The sequence below is a fragment of the Eutrigla gurnardus genome, assembly GCF_963514095.1.
Source record: "Eutrigla gurnardus genome assembly, chromosome: 23".
Taxonomy (NCBI): Eukaryota; Metazoa; Chordata; class Actinopteri; order Perciformes; family Triglidae; genus Eutrigla; species Eutrigla gurnardus.
The window spans coordinates 13,069,458-13,087,364 of NC_139934.1; the positions used below are offsets into that span (position 1 = coordinate 13,069,458).

At 43.0% G+C, this 17,907-nt stretch overlaps 2 protein-coding genes across 3 annotated transcripts in view; one reads left to right on the forward strand and one right to left on the reverse strand.

The window, feature by feature from the left end:
* Positions 1-17,907, reverse strand: part of ecsit (ECSIT signaling integrator) — a 380,907-nt gene that overhangs the window by 147,148 nt on the left and 215,852 nt on the right. The gene's annotated exons all lie outside the window — the stretch shown is intronic.
* rab1ba (zRAB1B, member RAS oncogene family a) lies at positions 204-15,602 on the forward strand. The gene is made up of 6 exons (XM_084003152.1): positions 204-510; positions 5,050-5,122; positions 5,232-5,327; positions 8,669-8,764; positions 9,909-10,040; positions 11,088-15,602. The coding sequence occupies exons 1-6, from the start codon at positions 497-499 to the stop codon at positions 11,280-11,282; spliced, it is 606 nt and encodes a 201-aa protein (XP_083859278.1). The 5' UTR covers positions 204-496; the 3' UTR covers positions 11,283-15,602.

A 17,907-nucleotide genomic window follows, 5' to 3' on the forward strand; every position in this document is an offset into this window, starting at 1 on the left:
TTTACATCATCAGAGCCTAGCAGCTGAAAAAAGCCCTTTTGTTGTGGATACAGTATATCCTGTTGTCCTCAGTGAGCAGGGTACAGTGTAGTCTGTCACCGTAACGTCAGTTGTTGTTCTGTTATGATAAACTACAAATCCCAGCACCACTCTGATTCTCGGTTCGTCCTGGTTTCTGAGTAGCGACACGTCACCTCACGTCACTACCGCACCTGCGCAGCCATCTTGAGCCTTTAGCAAGCAACGGACACAGAAAGGCAGAAAAATAGGAGTAAAAAACAGCAGCCTAGCCCGAGGAAACAGGGATATGTCCGCTAGAACCGAGGATATATGAAACGATAAAGGCCGAACACAGCGGAACGACTACGGGACAGCAACGAAGCCGGTATTTACAGCCATCTAAGTGCCTCGGATAGCCGGACCTACAAGTCATCTTTTCTGCCGGAGTAGGAAGGAAGAGCCGAGTCGCCGACAGAAAAACATCCAGAGCGAAACCATGAATCCCGAATAGTGAGTTACATTTAACCCGCTCCGCTGTAACACGGCCGCTCTCGCGTTCAGTTAGAAATAATAATCATGTTATGTTGTTTGTGGTGTACCCTTATATAAATAATGCAGGCTAATTGTTCTGTCGATACACGCATTGTCAAACATTAGCTAGCTGGCTCGCGTGAACAGGGCGCGGACGGCTTCTTTTAATGTTTCTCGCGAGCGTGTTTCCTTTAAACGTCAGCTGACAGTTAGCTCGTGCCTCGCCGTGTCGGTGGTGGCACGCGACCCTTTTTCACGGGGCTAAATAAGCGGAAACCCCGGTGTGCGAAACCAGAGTGAAAACGTTCAGAGTGAACGTAGTTTAATCGAGAATCTAGCTGGACAGTAACGTTACGTCAAGTAACGAACAGGTTGACCAGTAGCCCCGATAAACAGCCGTTAAACGTTAGCTTATTGTTGCCCCCTAATTTAATTATACGTTTAAGTTCGTTGTGTTTGTGGACACGAGCACAACGACAACTTAAATGTACGTAATTCAGACGTCTGGTAACGTGACTCTCAAATCGCCATACATGCTACACACAGCTTTCTACTTTGCTCCTTTCAGCCTGTAGACACTGCTTCCTTTTAACTACAAGGCTAGCAGAGTCGACGTGTCGTGTTGTTATTCTTTCCATGTATTTAACTACCATTGGTCGTTCTAACTATTCAGTTGATGCCGAATTAAAAACGTGGCGATCTTGAATGCTGTCGTACCTGCTATGGGTGTTAATTTCGCACGTAAAAGCCTCTCTCCGCAGCCTAGCGCGTCGAGGCTAACGCCCGATGATATGGCAGCAGGTAGCCGGCGCCTGACACCGGACCTGCAGCCCTGAAATGAATCTGCCTCGGTGCTGAAGCAGCGGCTGTCCCGGAGCCGACAGCAGAAGGTTCCCTTTGACTAACGAAGGAGCCCCGTGTAATTAGCTTAGCCAACACCTCCACACCCTTAGCAGACAACCTTTATTTCTCTACATGTTTACACACGCTGTATAACTTTGTGGCTGGTTAGATATGCCTTAATATCGCCCACCAATACACAGTGGTGCACCTGATAGGGAGCAGGTTCTCCATCTCCAAAGATATGGTCCTACTTTCTAGTAAGGCACAAGGTGTTAACTATTGGGTTAATATTGTTTAAACATATAGTTTACTAATGCTCTATAGGGTAGTCATGAGAATCTATCAATACCATCTTTTGGGTTATCGGGTTGTAAACAAAATCAATTTGATCAGTGTTTAAACTCCAACCTGACCCTTGCTTTGTATTTTTAATGGCTCGTTTGACCTCAAATCTCGTCAAAAAGCTGCAGATGATCTGTATAACAATCCAATTATTAACATATTATTAACACTGACTTGATGGGTTGTTATAAAAAACATTTATTCCAAACGCATTAACATTTTTTTGTGTTGCAAATGTGTCTTACATCGCTAAATATATATTGTACATAAGCCATCTTTATTGAATGCATCAGTGTGTAATGTTGTCTCCACATGAGAGTTTAGTATAACCTTATAACGGTGATAGATGATCAAGTGATGTCTGATCAGAGAGTGAAAACTGTCTTCTTAAGTAGTGTTTGGTGTTTCATACAGACCAATTAAGTAATGAGGTGCGTCTTGCCCAATGATACATCTTTGACAGCCTGCAACAGTGTGTTTATGACAGTATTGCCCTGCTTATTTACTTTTTGGTGCTGACCAAAATCTGTCCTTGAAAGCTGGCTTCAAATCTCCGGTCAGATTCCTAATCGTATTTATGTAATCTTTTATCAGTTCTAGATTTAAATGATAATTTTTCCAATTCCAGACAATTTTATTTGTTACTTTATGCTGGACTCAACTTTAACTTTCAAAATAATTAGCCAGGCTGAAACTCCAGTGTGACGGCTTCATTTGCTTCATCATTGTCTGTAAAACAGATGCCTGAGCAAACACACCAACGCACGTGGAGCACTGTCTGGTTCTGACTGTGACAGCAGTGCCGTTGCTGTCTCTATTTATTTATGTGTTGATGCCACTGATGGAAACCTATGGACTAGAATTTGTTGCTAATTTATCAAAATGGTTGCCAGTGGTAACCTGGCAACCCTTTCTGTTGCTGTATTATATGTTAATTTGTTTATTTTTTAAAATTTTTGAGAAAACATTCACAGGCAGGATCAATTTAGCTGCCTTTTACATATTACTCAGTTATATATATATATAATGCTATACACATAACATGGTCTTTGGATTACTTGTTGCAATGAATGATAACTGATCAACCAGTCCTGGTGGCCCTCAGCATCAGTGCACATCAACACAAGCTGCAACCATGTCGAAAGGTGAACTGGGCTGATTGCAACAGTGCTGTTTGTGAGACACCACCAGTTGTATCAGTGTCGGGCTGTGATACAGGTCTCAGTTTCCTATGACACAAGAATAGCAGTGGCATTGGGCAATTCTCTACAGCTGTCTGTGCTGTGTGTCAAATTCATGTGATGTTGTTTTCCTCACAGTGATTGGGTGAAGTGGAGGGTGGTGAAGTGGAGGGTGATTATGGGAGAACTTGCTAGTAGTCAGAGCGAATTTCACACCCCAACAGTAAAACATAAACATTTAGAAAAGTTTTTTAAAAGTATTGTTTAGGTATCAGTGCTGCAGGTCAGGTATGGGTGTGTCCATGATACCCGGTCCTAATTCCAGGGCTGGATTAACCTGCTGGAGGGGCCCAGGGTACGATGTGTATTTGGTCCCTTTTAACCCTCCCATTTCTTTGCCGGATTACTGCCTGGCCATTTATTATTGATCTGCAAAGTAGTTGGACTAAATTTAATACTCAAGGTCCTCTCACTAGTTTTTTCTGGAGCTTTCAACCTCAACAACTGAGATGCGGTTGACAGCTTCAGAAAATACTATAAAGGGGACCTTTTAAGTAAACGTTTTTTTTGTTAAAACACAAAATATGTATCCCACACAAAAGTTAACGCCAATGTCAATCTGAATTATTTATATTGGGGTTGATTGGGGCATATTTCAATTCATCTGTAATTGCAAAAATAAGGCAGATTAACATCCAGTCCTTACTTTCTGTACTCTTTGCTGCACTGACCTTCGTTTTCACTGGTTGAAATGATAAATTTCACCGGCGGCAGATTGTATCAGCCGTCACTAATTAATTTTAATTATGTGAGTGACTTGATGACGGAACAAAATCAAACTTGGCTGATGTCTGGTTGAGAGCTCTCTGCAGCCGTTAGTGTGCCTGTACTTGTAGTTTCAGCAACCCTCACAGTCAAACGTCTTCTCTAGTAAAATGATCAGCTCATCAGCGGTTTCATGAGTCATATCCTCTCAGTTTCACTTTCAATCATATCATATCAACCATCACATTGAAGATTAGAAATGTACTTGTTTTGAACCCATCAGTATTTAGATTGCGGTGCCTGTGAAAAAATAGCTGTTATTTGATAGTGATACATACATGTATTTAATTAACATTTAGGTAGACGCAGTATTGGGTTGAGACTCTGTATTGGCAGACACATGATCTAGATCTTGATTCATAATAGAAGGATCAAGGACTCCCATCATGTTTCCTTACATAAAATGATTCCAGTGAGGTCTACACCATAATGTCTGCAGATTTAAGACTAAAAGAGAATCAGATTGGTAACTGGAATAAGCAGACCCCTTTAGTTGAGGATTCAGAATCTGGATTGAGGATATGAAAAGTCGGATTAGTGCATCCCTACCTGAGGTAAATTTTTTAACACAGTGTAAGGCTGCATGATTAATTGTTTCGGCATCAACATCGTGATGTGCGCATGCGTTGTAGTCACATCGCCGGACGTGTGATGTTGGCAAATTAAGTCATGTCATGCTACAACTATTATCTGCCGGATACAAAGGAAAACTCCCATGATTCTCATTCTTCATGGATAATCCAGTATTTCTGATTTATGACATGCAGCCTGGGTTTCTTGATGAACTCTCTATATTTACACTTTTTACACCGGCTGTTCTGTGTGGGAGGAGCCTCTCCCCAGCGAGCGCATTTCCCCGTAGCAATGCACCGCGACCGGGGATGTTAGGTCGGCATGGAAAGGCCGGGTTGAAGGTGGCTCGCGGATACGACTGTGAGCATTACAGCAGCCCTCACCTTGACCTCACTTTACTCTTCCTTTCATGCAAGAAGAGCCAAAACCAACGATGAATACATAGCAACAAACAGTATTGTGTGCATGCATACCAGATCTCGGTGTGTCTTCTTCCTCTGAGCCAAAACGTGTCAAGAAAAAACTGCTGATCAGTTGATTCAAGGAGACGTGGATCTCTTGTTGTTACTCTGCTGCTGGATGAGGAGGGAGGAAAAAGGAGTTTTGGTATCATGGCATACTGAAAAAATATAAAGTTAATCGTAATTTAAAAACCACTAATGTCAGCTTTTCGTCTGCGTTTGCCGTCTTCTGTTCTACCACAGCTACTGGCACTAAAACAGGGAGGTTCTAATCTGGATTGTTTTTCTTTCAGTGACTATCTGTTCAAGCTCCTGCTCATTGGAGACTCTGGAGTCGGAAAGTCCTGTCTTCTGCTGCGCTTTGCTGTAAGTAGTCCTGTCTCACTCTTTAAAACACGGGTTTCTGTCCCCGCTGGCCTTTGCTCTTTGCTCTTCATCCTGCTGTCGGCCTGAGCCCTGTTCTCCCTCTCCGCAGGATGACACCTACACGGAGAGCTACATCAGCACCATCGGGGTGGACTTTAAGATCCGCACCATCGAGCTGGACGGCAAGACCATCAAACTGCAGATCGTGAGTATCCACACACACACACACACACACACACACACACACACACACACACACACACACACACACACACACACACACACACACACACACAGAACACCCTCTGTAAACCTCACCTGAGCTCAGGCTTACATCCAACCATTGTTATCAAAACACATGAGAAGCATGCTGTGTGTGTGTGTGTGTGTGTAGCTGTAACTGGATCCTGTGTTAATTAAGGAAACAGGCTTGGTCATCCCAAAGACATCCATACAGTGGCTCAAACAAACACACAAACACACACATGAAAAGCACACTACACTGTGCCCTCGAGCACCTGGCCGACGGTCACTGGTAGAGTTTGTTTTTCCTGAGACCAGTGTATTTTTGAATAGTGTTTACACTATGCTACAAACCTCACCAGCGTGATGAGGCGCTGCACGTTTGGTGTTTTTATCTGGGTGCCGAAAGTTTAAAATGCTCAACTTTGAATTGCGTTCATCAATGTTACTTTTCTACCAAGTCGTCCAATCAAAGAGGAGGAGGGTTGGACAAATACCATGTAAAACCCCCATGGACCAGCGGGTCCTCCCTCCCATACATGCTTAAGGCTTCCCTTCATGCGGAGCGAGAGCCAGAGCAAGTAGGCCTACTCGACCTTGTGCTCGGCTGAAAAAAACCCCCCAAAAAACCCACTGCATCTCCAAAGCGCTTTCAGCTGGATGTTTTCAGACAATGTGTGACTTTTTTTTAAATCATATGAAACAGAAAGCATTATACTTGCATGTTAAAAAATAGATATAGATAGAAAGATATCTGTGTTTTCCTATGATCACTTGGTAAAACATGAATTATGATAACAGTAATCAGTGAACATAGACACACAGTCTCCTACTATATGTAGCCTTTTAAATGCACAGTATTCATTATTTAAAGCTTAATCAAGCAAATTGATGTTATTCAGGAAGCTGATATCAAACACGTAGCCACTCTCTACTCTGCAGGTAGCTCTCAGTCTCAAAAAGGTTAGTGACCCGTGAGCTGAACACTCCTGCAGATAAATGGAGTTACTGTAACTGGTCTTGTTGTGATGGTGAGTCATTCAGCTGATTGCCCCTGTCGAAATTGAACATGCAGTAACCTGGAGCTTCCCGTCACCTAAAGGACCTTGTCAGGCTTTGTTACTAGGTTATTCTTTGTGTTTACAAACTGGTACATTTCAGACTTACGTCATAAAAAGCCAACTATGCATTGTCATGTAACTGGAGCTGTGTTATTTTAATGAGCAAGTAAGTGATGTAAGTGGACAACAACGGAAGAAGTGAAGCTGATATTGTTGTTGGTTTTCTTATACGTTGGCCCCAACGTCCAACATGCGAAACCATATGTTTTGTGATTTGCTCCTTTTGTCTGCATTGTGATCCTCAAAAGTTGTATACTTTTTTCCCCCGCTGCACTGTTTTGCTCTGGGTTCTATCTTTTTGTTGACTGCAGCTCCCCCTGCATATGTTTTTAAAGTACTGGTTGACCTGTTCCTTGCAGAGGCAAGACTAAAATGGTTAGACGTTGTGCTTGAGCCCCAAAAAGTCCTGAGCACTTGGATTAAGTATTACTTCCTAAGCAGCGCTCAGATTTATTTCCAGGAACTCGCCTCCAAAGAGGGCGGACAACAGTGGAAATAAGAGCCGAACCCCTGACAATGACTACACGTCACGTTTCATTGTGCTGTGCAGCGGGAAGGACCAGTTATGAGCATTCAGGGCTGTAGGTTTAAAAGAAGCTTTATTCAGGTTGTTTATTTTGATGTACAAAGTCTGAGGTCACCATCCGGTTATTAGAGCAGGACTCTGGCTTTGATATGTTTTACTAAACCAAGTGTTAATCAGGTTTGTGCTGTCAGATGATGTGCGTGCTCCCATGCGTTCAGAGCAAAGGAAAGACTACAAAAGCATCCAGTGTGCCCTTCACAGGCACAGAAATAGAGCTGATAATGTTAGAATCTGGCGTTCACCTGCAGACTCGCAGTCAACCGCCGACTACATCAAAGCACAAGTTTGTTTTTTTCCTTCTCCATTAATACTTTAAATGAAACAGTTACTTCTCAGATGAAAGCCAGTCTTCAAATACTTGCCGAGTGTTGCGGCGAGCAGGAACAAAGAAATGTTACTCATGAAAACATCTAAACCAGAGCTGTGCTCTATTAGCTTGTAAATGAATATGTTAAACTCACCATCATGTGCATTTACACATCAGACAAACACGAGATCTTGAGATTGTCTCAAGGGTTCTGAGGAGGGATGGGTTATTAATTAATTTATTCAGTTTTTGTTCATATAAATAGTTAGGGCTGCAGCTATCGATTCTTTTTGTAATCGATTAATTTAGCACTTTATCGATCGATTAATCGAGGAATCGGATAAAAAAAAATTGCGTTTTTAAACAACCAAAACAAATAATGCATAATGAAAATGATGTGGCTCATGATCAAGCATTTCTAAAAAAAATAAACAGAGGTATTCATTCCAACTCCAAAATTTGGCTCCAAAACTAAGCCCATTTATTAAGTGCCAGTGAGAATTTAACAATACAGTTAAATCAACTTGGATAAAACATGGATAACATTTAATTTACGTTTTGTTTTGCCAGCAATGGCCCTTTCCTCTCCCTGCCCTAAATATGTGTGTATATAGTGTACTTCTTCTGTGCCATTTATGTATTTAGCTTTCTCTATCACTACAGTAACTGTTTGACCGTTCTTTTCTCTGCTCTGAACTCCTCCGTGTCTCCCGTTTGGGCAAACACAACAACTCACAGCCAAGCGTAAATCAGGCTTTCCGATTGGCTGTAAAAGCCGCTACGGGAGCCAATACGAGCGTCCGATGCATAAACGTAACTCTATACGTCACTCGCAAGATGGCGGATGAGAAGTGATCGATATACATAAACAAAACGGATAAATGCGCCACGGAGACGAGGAGACATCTAGTCACATATGTTACAACTTTACGCATTCGTTTTGTTGTCAGAAATAAATCGCTCACATGCAAGCAGGGTACCGTTGTTTAGCCCCGATACTCTCTGTCGTTTACGGACATTCTGAGGCTGACTTTCCGCCATCGCGCCAACTAAATTCAGAATGAATGACCGTGTATGACGCGCTGGTGTGCTTCCTGAACAACGGTCCGTGTGGAACAATCGGATCCCTGCACATAGGCGCGTCATAGGAATTTAACGAGGCTTCGAGGCAGATGTTTTGCCTCGAGGAATTTTCATAATCGAGTTAATCGAGTAACTCGATGAATCGTTGCAGCCCTATAAATAGTGTGTTATTGCTAATATTGTCTCCCATTTTCTGTGTCTCCCAGTGGGACACTGCTGGTCAGGAGAGGTTTCGTACCATCACCTCCAGTTACTACCGCGGAGCCCACGGCATCATAGTTGTATACGATGTGACAGACCAGGTGAGTCAGACTGAATCCTCAAATACTTTTGTTTTGTTCATTTGAGTATTAATTCTGTACAAATGAAAGGTTTTGTGTTCCAGTTTAAACGTGTTAATGTGAGCGTTTCATGGAAACACAACATTTCAGTTGCAAGACATTTTTTTTGTTTGATTCAACACAATCCAAAGGGATTCTGGTCCCACCATGACACACATAGAGCTAATTCATGATCAGTACATTAATTAAAATGTGATTTTAGCTTTTAGAAATCAACTAAAGGTAACACTACATATCTTTCCTCTAACCTGGATTACTATTTATGAATCTAGATAGAGTTTTTGTGTGAGTTGCTGAGTGTTGGAGAGATGGACCGTAGAGAAGTCTGACTTCTCTCCAATCTAATGAGACTAGATGACGGTTGGGATCCGCTCCAGCCCCCCGTGACCCAAACAGGATGAGCAGTGATTGATAATGGATGGATGACAAAGTGCCAAAAAATACATTTGAAAAAATCAACGGCAATGTCTTTGTCCAGGAATCATGAACTCATTTCCAAGCTAATCCGCAGACGGTGTTGTAAGCAGTTTCATGGAGGAACTATTTTCTTTCTTTTTTTACGCCTGCCAACCATATCACTCTACAGAAGGAAGAGTGTATCTCCTCGAGGACTCGTGCTCATGAGACAGTGAGATATAATCCTCGGCTTAGCTGTAACGTTAGCTACCTCAGTGGTGCTATGAGGTAGCAGAGGGTTAGCAGTTGCATGCTTCCTTCTGTGCAGTGATTCAGTTGGCAGGTGTAGTTCATTAGAAAGAAAATCCTAAATCAGACTACTCACAACGTGTGTGGATCATCTTGAGTAACCAGGTCATGACACATAAACTATCTAGACTGATGGATAGGAAAAAGGAGGAAAAATATTAGTATATAATATTTTGCTTTTATGGTAAACTGTCCCCTTAGACTGTCAGTGCTCATAATTAGGACAAAATAAAACCTTATAATTAACTCTAAAATGCAGCCTATATTATTATATATTAGGGCAGGTCTTCTTACTGGATTACATATATTGTGCACGTGTCTAACTGTGTAAATACCACTGCCCAGTCATAGCCCAGTTACCACCAATGCTTTTCCTGCTCACATTCTTGTCATTGTGCAGGAGTCTTATAACAACGTCAAGCAGTGGCTCCAGGAAATCGACCGCTACGCCAGCGAAAATGTCAACAAGCTGCTGGTGGGCAACAAGTGTGACCTGACCACTAAGAAAGTAGTGGACTACACAACAGCCAAGGTACGGCTGCTTTTTAACACCTTTGTTATTGGACTCCATCAGGAAGGGATGCACATTTCATACAGTTCTCTCAGTCAGTTAATCAGTTAATGACCATGTCAACATTAATGAAAACTTCTAATAGAATTGTATTTGAGTAATGGCTTTGGTGAGCAATGAAGTAAATAAAGACAAGAACGAGGTGATTTCAGTTATTTTACTTTAGTGGTAAATTCAGTATAATGTACATGAACAGTCATACTGATCACCCTGCTGAAAACACTACCTTTTTATATATTAGTAAAGAAATGATGACTTGTTTAACTCCTTTAGATAATCACATGGAAATTAGTACATCTGTTTTCAACAAATGTTTACCTTTGGAATTAGTGAATCACACAAGTGGGAAACAATCCGATGCAGCCACCACTGGAATCTAATTCTACAATTAGTATATAAGTGATAATATTAATGTTGCCTCGTCTTTATCTGCAAAGGCGCACAAATACAGACTTTAAACACAATGAATGGACAAAAAGCTGCATTCAAATGTTGATTTAGTATTGGAACTTGTTATGAATGAAGCTTTGAAGCTTCCAACGATCAGGTACCGCCCTAAATGTTTCTGTCAAACTGGACAAGCAAGTGAGACGGCATTCTTTGTATTACAAGCTTTCTGGACCTGTTTTTAGATGCTAATAAGGCATTGTTATTATTGAATATGTGCATACATTTCTAGAACATGAATATGAAAGGTCAAAGGTTTTTAAAGAGGGCATGTCGGATATCTCTTTGTATCATTCCATAAATAAAAAATACCGTCACAAGCCATTAAAAAAATCTATTTTGCCTTGTTTCTATTAATAAAATGTTGTATAATCATATATCAACAACCCTCTCTTTAAAAACCTTCAGAATGATATATGAAATATATATAATATATAAATATATAATATGTATAATATATATATATATATATAAATAAGCACAACGGGGGACTAAAATATCTACAACCACTGTTAGGCTTTGGTATGTTTCACTATAAATGTCCTCCTTTTTTCCCGGCAGGAGTTCGCCGACTCTTTGGCCATCCCCTTCCTGGAGACGAGCGCCAAGAACGCCACCAATGTAGAGCAGGCTTTCATGACCATGGCCGCCGAGATCAAGAAGCGCATGGGCCCCGGGGCCACGGCCGCCGGCGACAAGCCCAACCTAAAAATCGAGAGCACCCCGGTCAGGCAGTCTGGAGGGGGCTGCTGTTAAACGACCCCTCGCCGACACCACCGCCGACCATCACCTCCACCATTTCCCCCCCCCCTTTTGTTCTCCTTCTGTGTTCCCACCCATCACGTCCGCCTCTCCCACACCCCCACTCCATAGCACCCTGGAACCCACCCAGCTCCCTGACTCGCCTCCGACCAGGAGATCTGGGGACGGTTGGAGTAAACTGTAAGAGTGTTGAGATCAGGAAAGCGATTGAAATCTTACGAGTGTTCATTCAGGCCCGCCACCCATCAAAGGAGCGAGAGAGGGGAGCGACCAGCCTGTGAGGGAGGGACAGAAACAGACACAGAGGCCACTTTTACTTTCTGCCAAGACGACAGAAAGAAAACGGATACGGGGGAGATTGCTATTGATTTAGAGTGGAATGGGGGCAGTGGAAGATTAGGTTTAGATACCAGTGAGCTTATCTCACACACACACACACACACACACACACACACACACACACACACACACACACACACACACACACACACTGTAGTGGAGTGGAATAGGTTAAAAGAGATTTAAGCCTCTTGGCCAAACACTTTTCTCCTCAGGCTGTCTGTCTTTGCTGATCTCATCTTAGGTCTTACCAAACTTTTCATCCCTGGTATGATTTAACACACACACACACACACACACACACACACACACACACACACACACACACACACACACACACACACACATAGAAAGTGTTCCCAAACAGTGACTCATCATTGCCATTTTACTGATGAAGATTGAGGTAAAGCCCTTCTCCCTCCGTCTGTCCTCCTCCTCCTCCTCCTCCTCCTCCTCCTCCTCCTCCTCCTCCTCCTCCTCCTCCTCCTCCTCCTCAGCTTCCACTGTCTCTTTCTTCAGGTGTGTTCAGACCGAAAGCGGAGGGAATTCGCGTTTTTGTCGTTCACGTGAAATTGCCCCACACAGTTCAACACCGCTGATAATCTGACTGGGCACGTACCTGTCCTCCTCAACTTGTGCCGTATTGCTCAAGTCTTCATTTGTATGCGCTGTCGGTTTGAAGGAAATACCAACTCCTGCCAGCTGCCTGCAAATGATGACAACAGTACTTGGCAAATAGCCAATCAAATTGCAGCGGGGAAACGGGCAATCCCCGATCTCACTTGGCATCCAATTTGTGCTTTCATTGCCAAAGGATTTGCGTGTTGTTATTTTCCCCACAGCCCAGACCCTGATCAGTTCAAACTATGCTATCCAGCCACTGGCCTTAAACTGTAGAATAATGATGGAAGGAGGAGGGTTTTTTTATGTCATGCATTCATTATAACACCACGAAACCCACACAAGTTTCACCGCTGTCTGAACACACCTTTTTAAGCTTCTGTACACGGATGACGGAGGTAGTTGCGTGGCACATATAGCCAATAGCCACACAAGTTAGCAAGCCAGCTAGCTTGGTCGCTAATAGTAAGTTATTGGTTACCTAATAGAGGAATTTGCTTGACTCCTGTCTGCAAACCTAGTGTCTTTGTGAGGAATGTTTCTATTTAAGTGGATGCTGCAACACAGCTAAGACGATAGCCTGCACCAGTTTGATTCTCCTGCTCCCTCTGACGCTAGAACTTGAGACCTATGATGAGATCACATGCAGGAGAAGCATCGGCATGCAAAGACAGACTGTAGTTAGATTTGAGGGAAGCATTAACCAAACTCCCTGCTCAATACTGGGGGAGAAGAGGACCACAGTTGACTCCACACATAGGCGTCGGAGCTGGGTTGGCGGTGGGGGTCGTGAGAACTGGAATGTGTGGTGTAAGTTTTTATTTTTTAGTCTTCATTTCATATATAAAAGAAAGCAATGTGACAAAATGCTGTAACATTTAGCTTCCTGGAGTGACACTAAATATTACAGTCCAGTGGCAGATAACACGGTGAGGGGGGGACGCACACACTCAGAAGCAATTGGCAATACTCTGCATTGATCTTACAATGACTGTTTTATTGTTGTCGTGGTTTTTATTATTATTTGTTCTGTTTTCTCATTGATGCTCCTACTAGAAACACGTTGTACATGTAGCCGAAGCTCTCGTGTTGAGTTTGTGACGGACTAGGTTTTAGGATGTCATTCCATCGTTGCTTGTTTGCAGATGAAGCTGAGGTGGAGATGTGGCGTGGGTGTGTCTGTTGGGCCCTTTAAAACGGCTGCCGTTCCTTCCCTGAGATCCTCCTGTTTGTCAAACATCGCCATGTGTCCGTTTGGTCACGTGGTTCACACCTTTTTGTGCGTTCAGCTTCCTAATCAGATCTAATCTTGTGTAATTCTTCTGTTTACATTATGAGTCTTTTCCATTAATTACTGAGTACACTTCAGACCAACTAGGCTGCATGTTTGTTGTGTCGGGCGCTGTTAGGGGATTGGACAACGCTTCATTTGAAGTATGCTGAGGCCTTTATATTCAACACATTTAACACACCTGTCTGCAGTTGGACACCCGAAGACTTCTCCCGTCGTTTTGAAACTTCTAAACACATCTTGACAAACCGGTTCAGGTTGTGATTCATGATCTGTCATAGTTTTTCAGAGTCATTCGAGTGTAATTGACTGTCTTTATGATGTGATTACTTGAGAGGAGCCAACTGGAGATAGCAGGTGATTTATGTGAATGGATCCGACGTTGTGTTTGGATCGGACGTGGGCCGGGCATCGTGGACCTCAAACGGTTGGCGTAGTAACGGTGAAATCAGTGTCGGGGTGAGGCTGTCTATGTGCCTGGAGCTCTGAGCAGCTCTGCTTCTCATAGCGGGTCTCAGCTGTATTTCCAGGGCAACTGGGAGGAATGTGAGGGGAAGAACGCCACCCTTAAAGAGGGGCCTCCAGTAAAACCCTCATCAATCTGAGCCACAACTTTTCTACCCCGTTTTACAAAGAACTGGAGAATACTAGTGAAGTTCTTCTGAGAACTCTGTTTTATTTGTTTCTGTAATCTGAGGTCCGTCTTACAGCGGGGAGATCCAGACCATAGTCAGTTCTTGTTGTGTTTGGGGGGGTCGTCTGGAGGTTCAGGGACTGACTGGTCTTGGTTTGCTGACCGGATATGAACTCCCACCTCTCACCCTCCAGCCAACTATGTCACTGATGAATTCCTTAAGATCCTCCCTGACTGGCCCCTCCGCCGAGATGAGGGAGTCCCGCCCAGGCTTCGGTCACCCTCCTAGTTCTCCCTCCAAGAAAACCCTGTGAGGTTCAACAACACCAACACGGTTCCCCTGAAACCTGAATATACACGAGTCCGCATGGCGTCGAGAACAACAGCCTCATCACTGATTGATGCTCGGTCCGAAAACGTCACTTATTTGGGTGATAGGAGTGACGCACTGATGTGTCGACGGCATCACTTGGAGATGAGTTGTGTGTGTGTGTGTGCGAGCGTGTGTGTGCATGTGTGTGTGATGGTGGCAGCGTTTTCACCAGATGTATTTTTAGCCTTGTGTTTTTCTGCCCTGTTAGGCCAAACTAAGAATGTTTGCCATGCAGGACTGGAATATGACATTCAGGGGGAGGGAAGGAACCAGGAGTAACTGTTTGTGTGTGTGTGTGTGTGTGTGTGTGTGTGTGTGTGTGTGTGTGTGTGTGTGTTAGTTTGTGTGTGTGTGGTACCAGCGCACGGTCATGGTGTAACATTCCTGAGCGTTCTGGACACATGTTGACATCCTAGCAACACGGCAGTCTCACTTGAGTAGATGCAAAACAAGCAATCATCTGAAACTCAACACTCAAATCTCTCTCACACACACTCACACACACACACACACACACACACATTTATGGTTACACTGGTTGTTTTGGGTTTGATGACTGATTTTTTTTTTGTTTGTTTTTTAAATCTTCGTTTCAACAAGTCTTGATATCCTACTGATTTCACTGTATTCATTGAATACTATTGTGTGTCGTCTCATCCACGGACGTATGAGGGGACGCTGGGTAGGGCGGGGTGTCTGATGAGGGCGGGGTTAAACAGACACGGGGCGGGGCTTTTGCTTATGAATGTGATTCTGATGAAACAACACTTGACTTCTTTTAAGTTCACTTCTCTGTCCGTTTGGTTTTAAATGGGGGTATTTTCCACGTCATTTGCACACTCGTCCATCGCTGTTCAATGGCTTAATAAAGGCACTCACTAGGTGTTGTTTGTTAATAAAAAGCACCGCAGGAGCTCAACTGTCAGTCACCTTCTGTCTTCTTTTCTGTTTGGCTTGTTCACTTTGGTGCTGTCTCTTCGCTGAGTTTGATCATGTTTTTTTCTGTACATATTATAAATATATATATAATAAAATGATGAAAAAGATCAATGTCAACATGAGAGGTGGTCTGGTATTGTTACTTAACAGTGTCCTTATAACGAGTTCATCAACACTGAGGGACTGTACAAAACTGGAATGGGACTGAGATTTACTTTATATTCGGGTTGTCCGTCCAGTTCCTTCTTGTGATCGACAAATTTCAGGAATGCCAAGAGGGAATTTATTTCTATTTTTCCATTTCTATTTCAATCTCTTAATTGATAAAATACTCCTGGTTATGGGAGAATTTAAAACATTTGTTTTACTTAATTACAAATCCATTGGAGGATATTTTTTTTGTCTTTGAAATGACACACTAATTAACAAAAATATTTAACAATAGCAATTCTTATCAAAAAGGTTACCGACCCCTGATCTACACCATTCTTAGGCATGTTGGCTGTCTCCATCTTGGACCTTGGCTATAGTTTGGAAATGTTGCAACCAGTGACCATAGTTGGACTGTGGAGGATCGACTGGTGGATCTGAGGAACACGAGCAGCAGAGCGACACCCCCAGCAGCAATCTTACTGGATCTGGATCCATCTGGATTCTGGTAAGAAGCTGTTAACAAAGTAAGCGTCACAATTGAACCTGACTCAAGAAATTGAGGCCTGAATGCTGAAAAGCTGAATAATTGCTGGTCTAAACCTCTGGGTCTGAAAAGTCAAGTCAAATCTGAAGTGCCTTAAAGTTTCATTCTCTCTGCTGGCCATCAGGGGGCGTCTCCTCTGGTTGTAAAATTAAATTCAGTTGCATTGAAATCTGAGAAAATTAGAAACATTATAAATAAGAGTTCATAGTCTTAATCGTCTTAAAAGTCTTAATAAAATATGGCCCATTTAGAACAAATGGAGCATTTAGAGCAGGGTCTGATTTAGGGTGTGGCTACCACGACATTGCTACCGGACCTGGCTACTGTCGCTACCATTCCACCATACCACCATGAACAAAAACAACTTTGTATTATGTTGCCACATGTATCAATGTGTGAAATAGCATAGCAACGTAGAGACAATGTTTACAGTTTTGCTAGAAGTGTGTTGCGTTACTGTGAAGTGATTTTAAGCCTGAACAGACGTGCAAATTAAAGTTGTAGGATTTGAACATTTTGGCGACTCCTAGTGGTCGCATGAAAAAATTCAACATGGCTGCTGCCTCACATGAAATTTACCAGCAACTATGTACAGGAAACATTTAGGATCGACCTTTTAATGGACTGTAATGACTCGTGTCAGCTTTCTATGTCAGTCTGGCCTGCACTTGTTGAGATATTTTAGTTCTGAATACATGAATATTGTCATCACCAGGCCTGAAATACAAATTATTATTCATTACATCAGGCACTTTGACTAATGCATCTAAATGGTCTTGATACTCAAGACTTTTACACATACACATTTTACACATACACATACAGTACAGGCTCTCTATAGGACCTGGCTACCACTCTGTAGATCTCTGCTGCCTGTCAGCCTCATGGCAGCCGCCCTTGATTTGTACCCCTTCCTCTCCCTGTGGGCCTTTTAAATAACACACACACACACACACACACACACACACACACACACACACACACACACACACACACACACACACACACACACACACACACACACACACGGCCGATCATCAGGAGTTGCAGGCGACTCAGCTGTAGTACATCACTGTGTCACACAGAAATGTTGGAAGGGCAAACGAAGAGATGCTTGACATTGAATATTGCCAGTTGTTGTTCAGGCTCTGATATAAAAACCCTGCGGCAGCTCGGGGTGGGATTGCAGCTGCCCTCTGCAGCCGCAGCTTTTCAGCAGATACTCCATGATCAGCAAGCAATATCAGCCACAATCCCCAAAATACCACCTTTACCTACATCTGGTTGAGATATGCGTGAAAGTGCAGCTTGTGGAGTTCTTGAATCTGGACAAATTGAAGGCTTCGTCATCATTTCCTTCGGCGTTGAAAAGGTGATGAAGCTGCCTCTCTCTCTTTCTCCCTCTCTCTCCTGGTGAGGAGGCACGGGGTGCTTGGTGACCTTGAGTTATTTTTAGCACAATGGGGGCGTTGCAAACTGGAAGCAAGGCTCCACAGTGTCATCTCGGTGCTACTACAGCAGGGAGAGGTGATGGTATCCATCCAGCAGCCTTGATATAAACATGTAAAGCAGCCACGCTACTAGAGTTTTGCAGCTGTGCTGCTAAACTTTGAGGATAATATCACTTTTTACAACTTTGGTCCTATTTTCAAAATTGTAGCAGTTCTACCAACACTGAGTCTCATGCAAGAATCACTTTATTAAGTGCTTGAACTTGCAGCTTTG

Bases quoted from the DNA above. Each gene is read 5' to 3' on its own strand.
- rab1ba (XM_084003152.1), top strand. The intron at 5,123-5,231 runs GTAAGTAGTCCT...CCCTCTCCGCAG, and splicing joins GTCTTCTGCTGCGCTTTGCT to GATGACACCTACACGGAGAG. The intron at 8,765-9,908 runs GTGAGTCAGACT...GTCATTGTGCAG, and splicing joins TATACGATGTGACAGACCAG to GAGTCTTATAACAACGTCAA.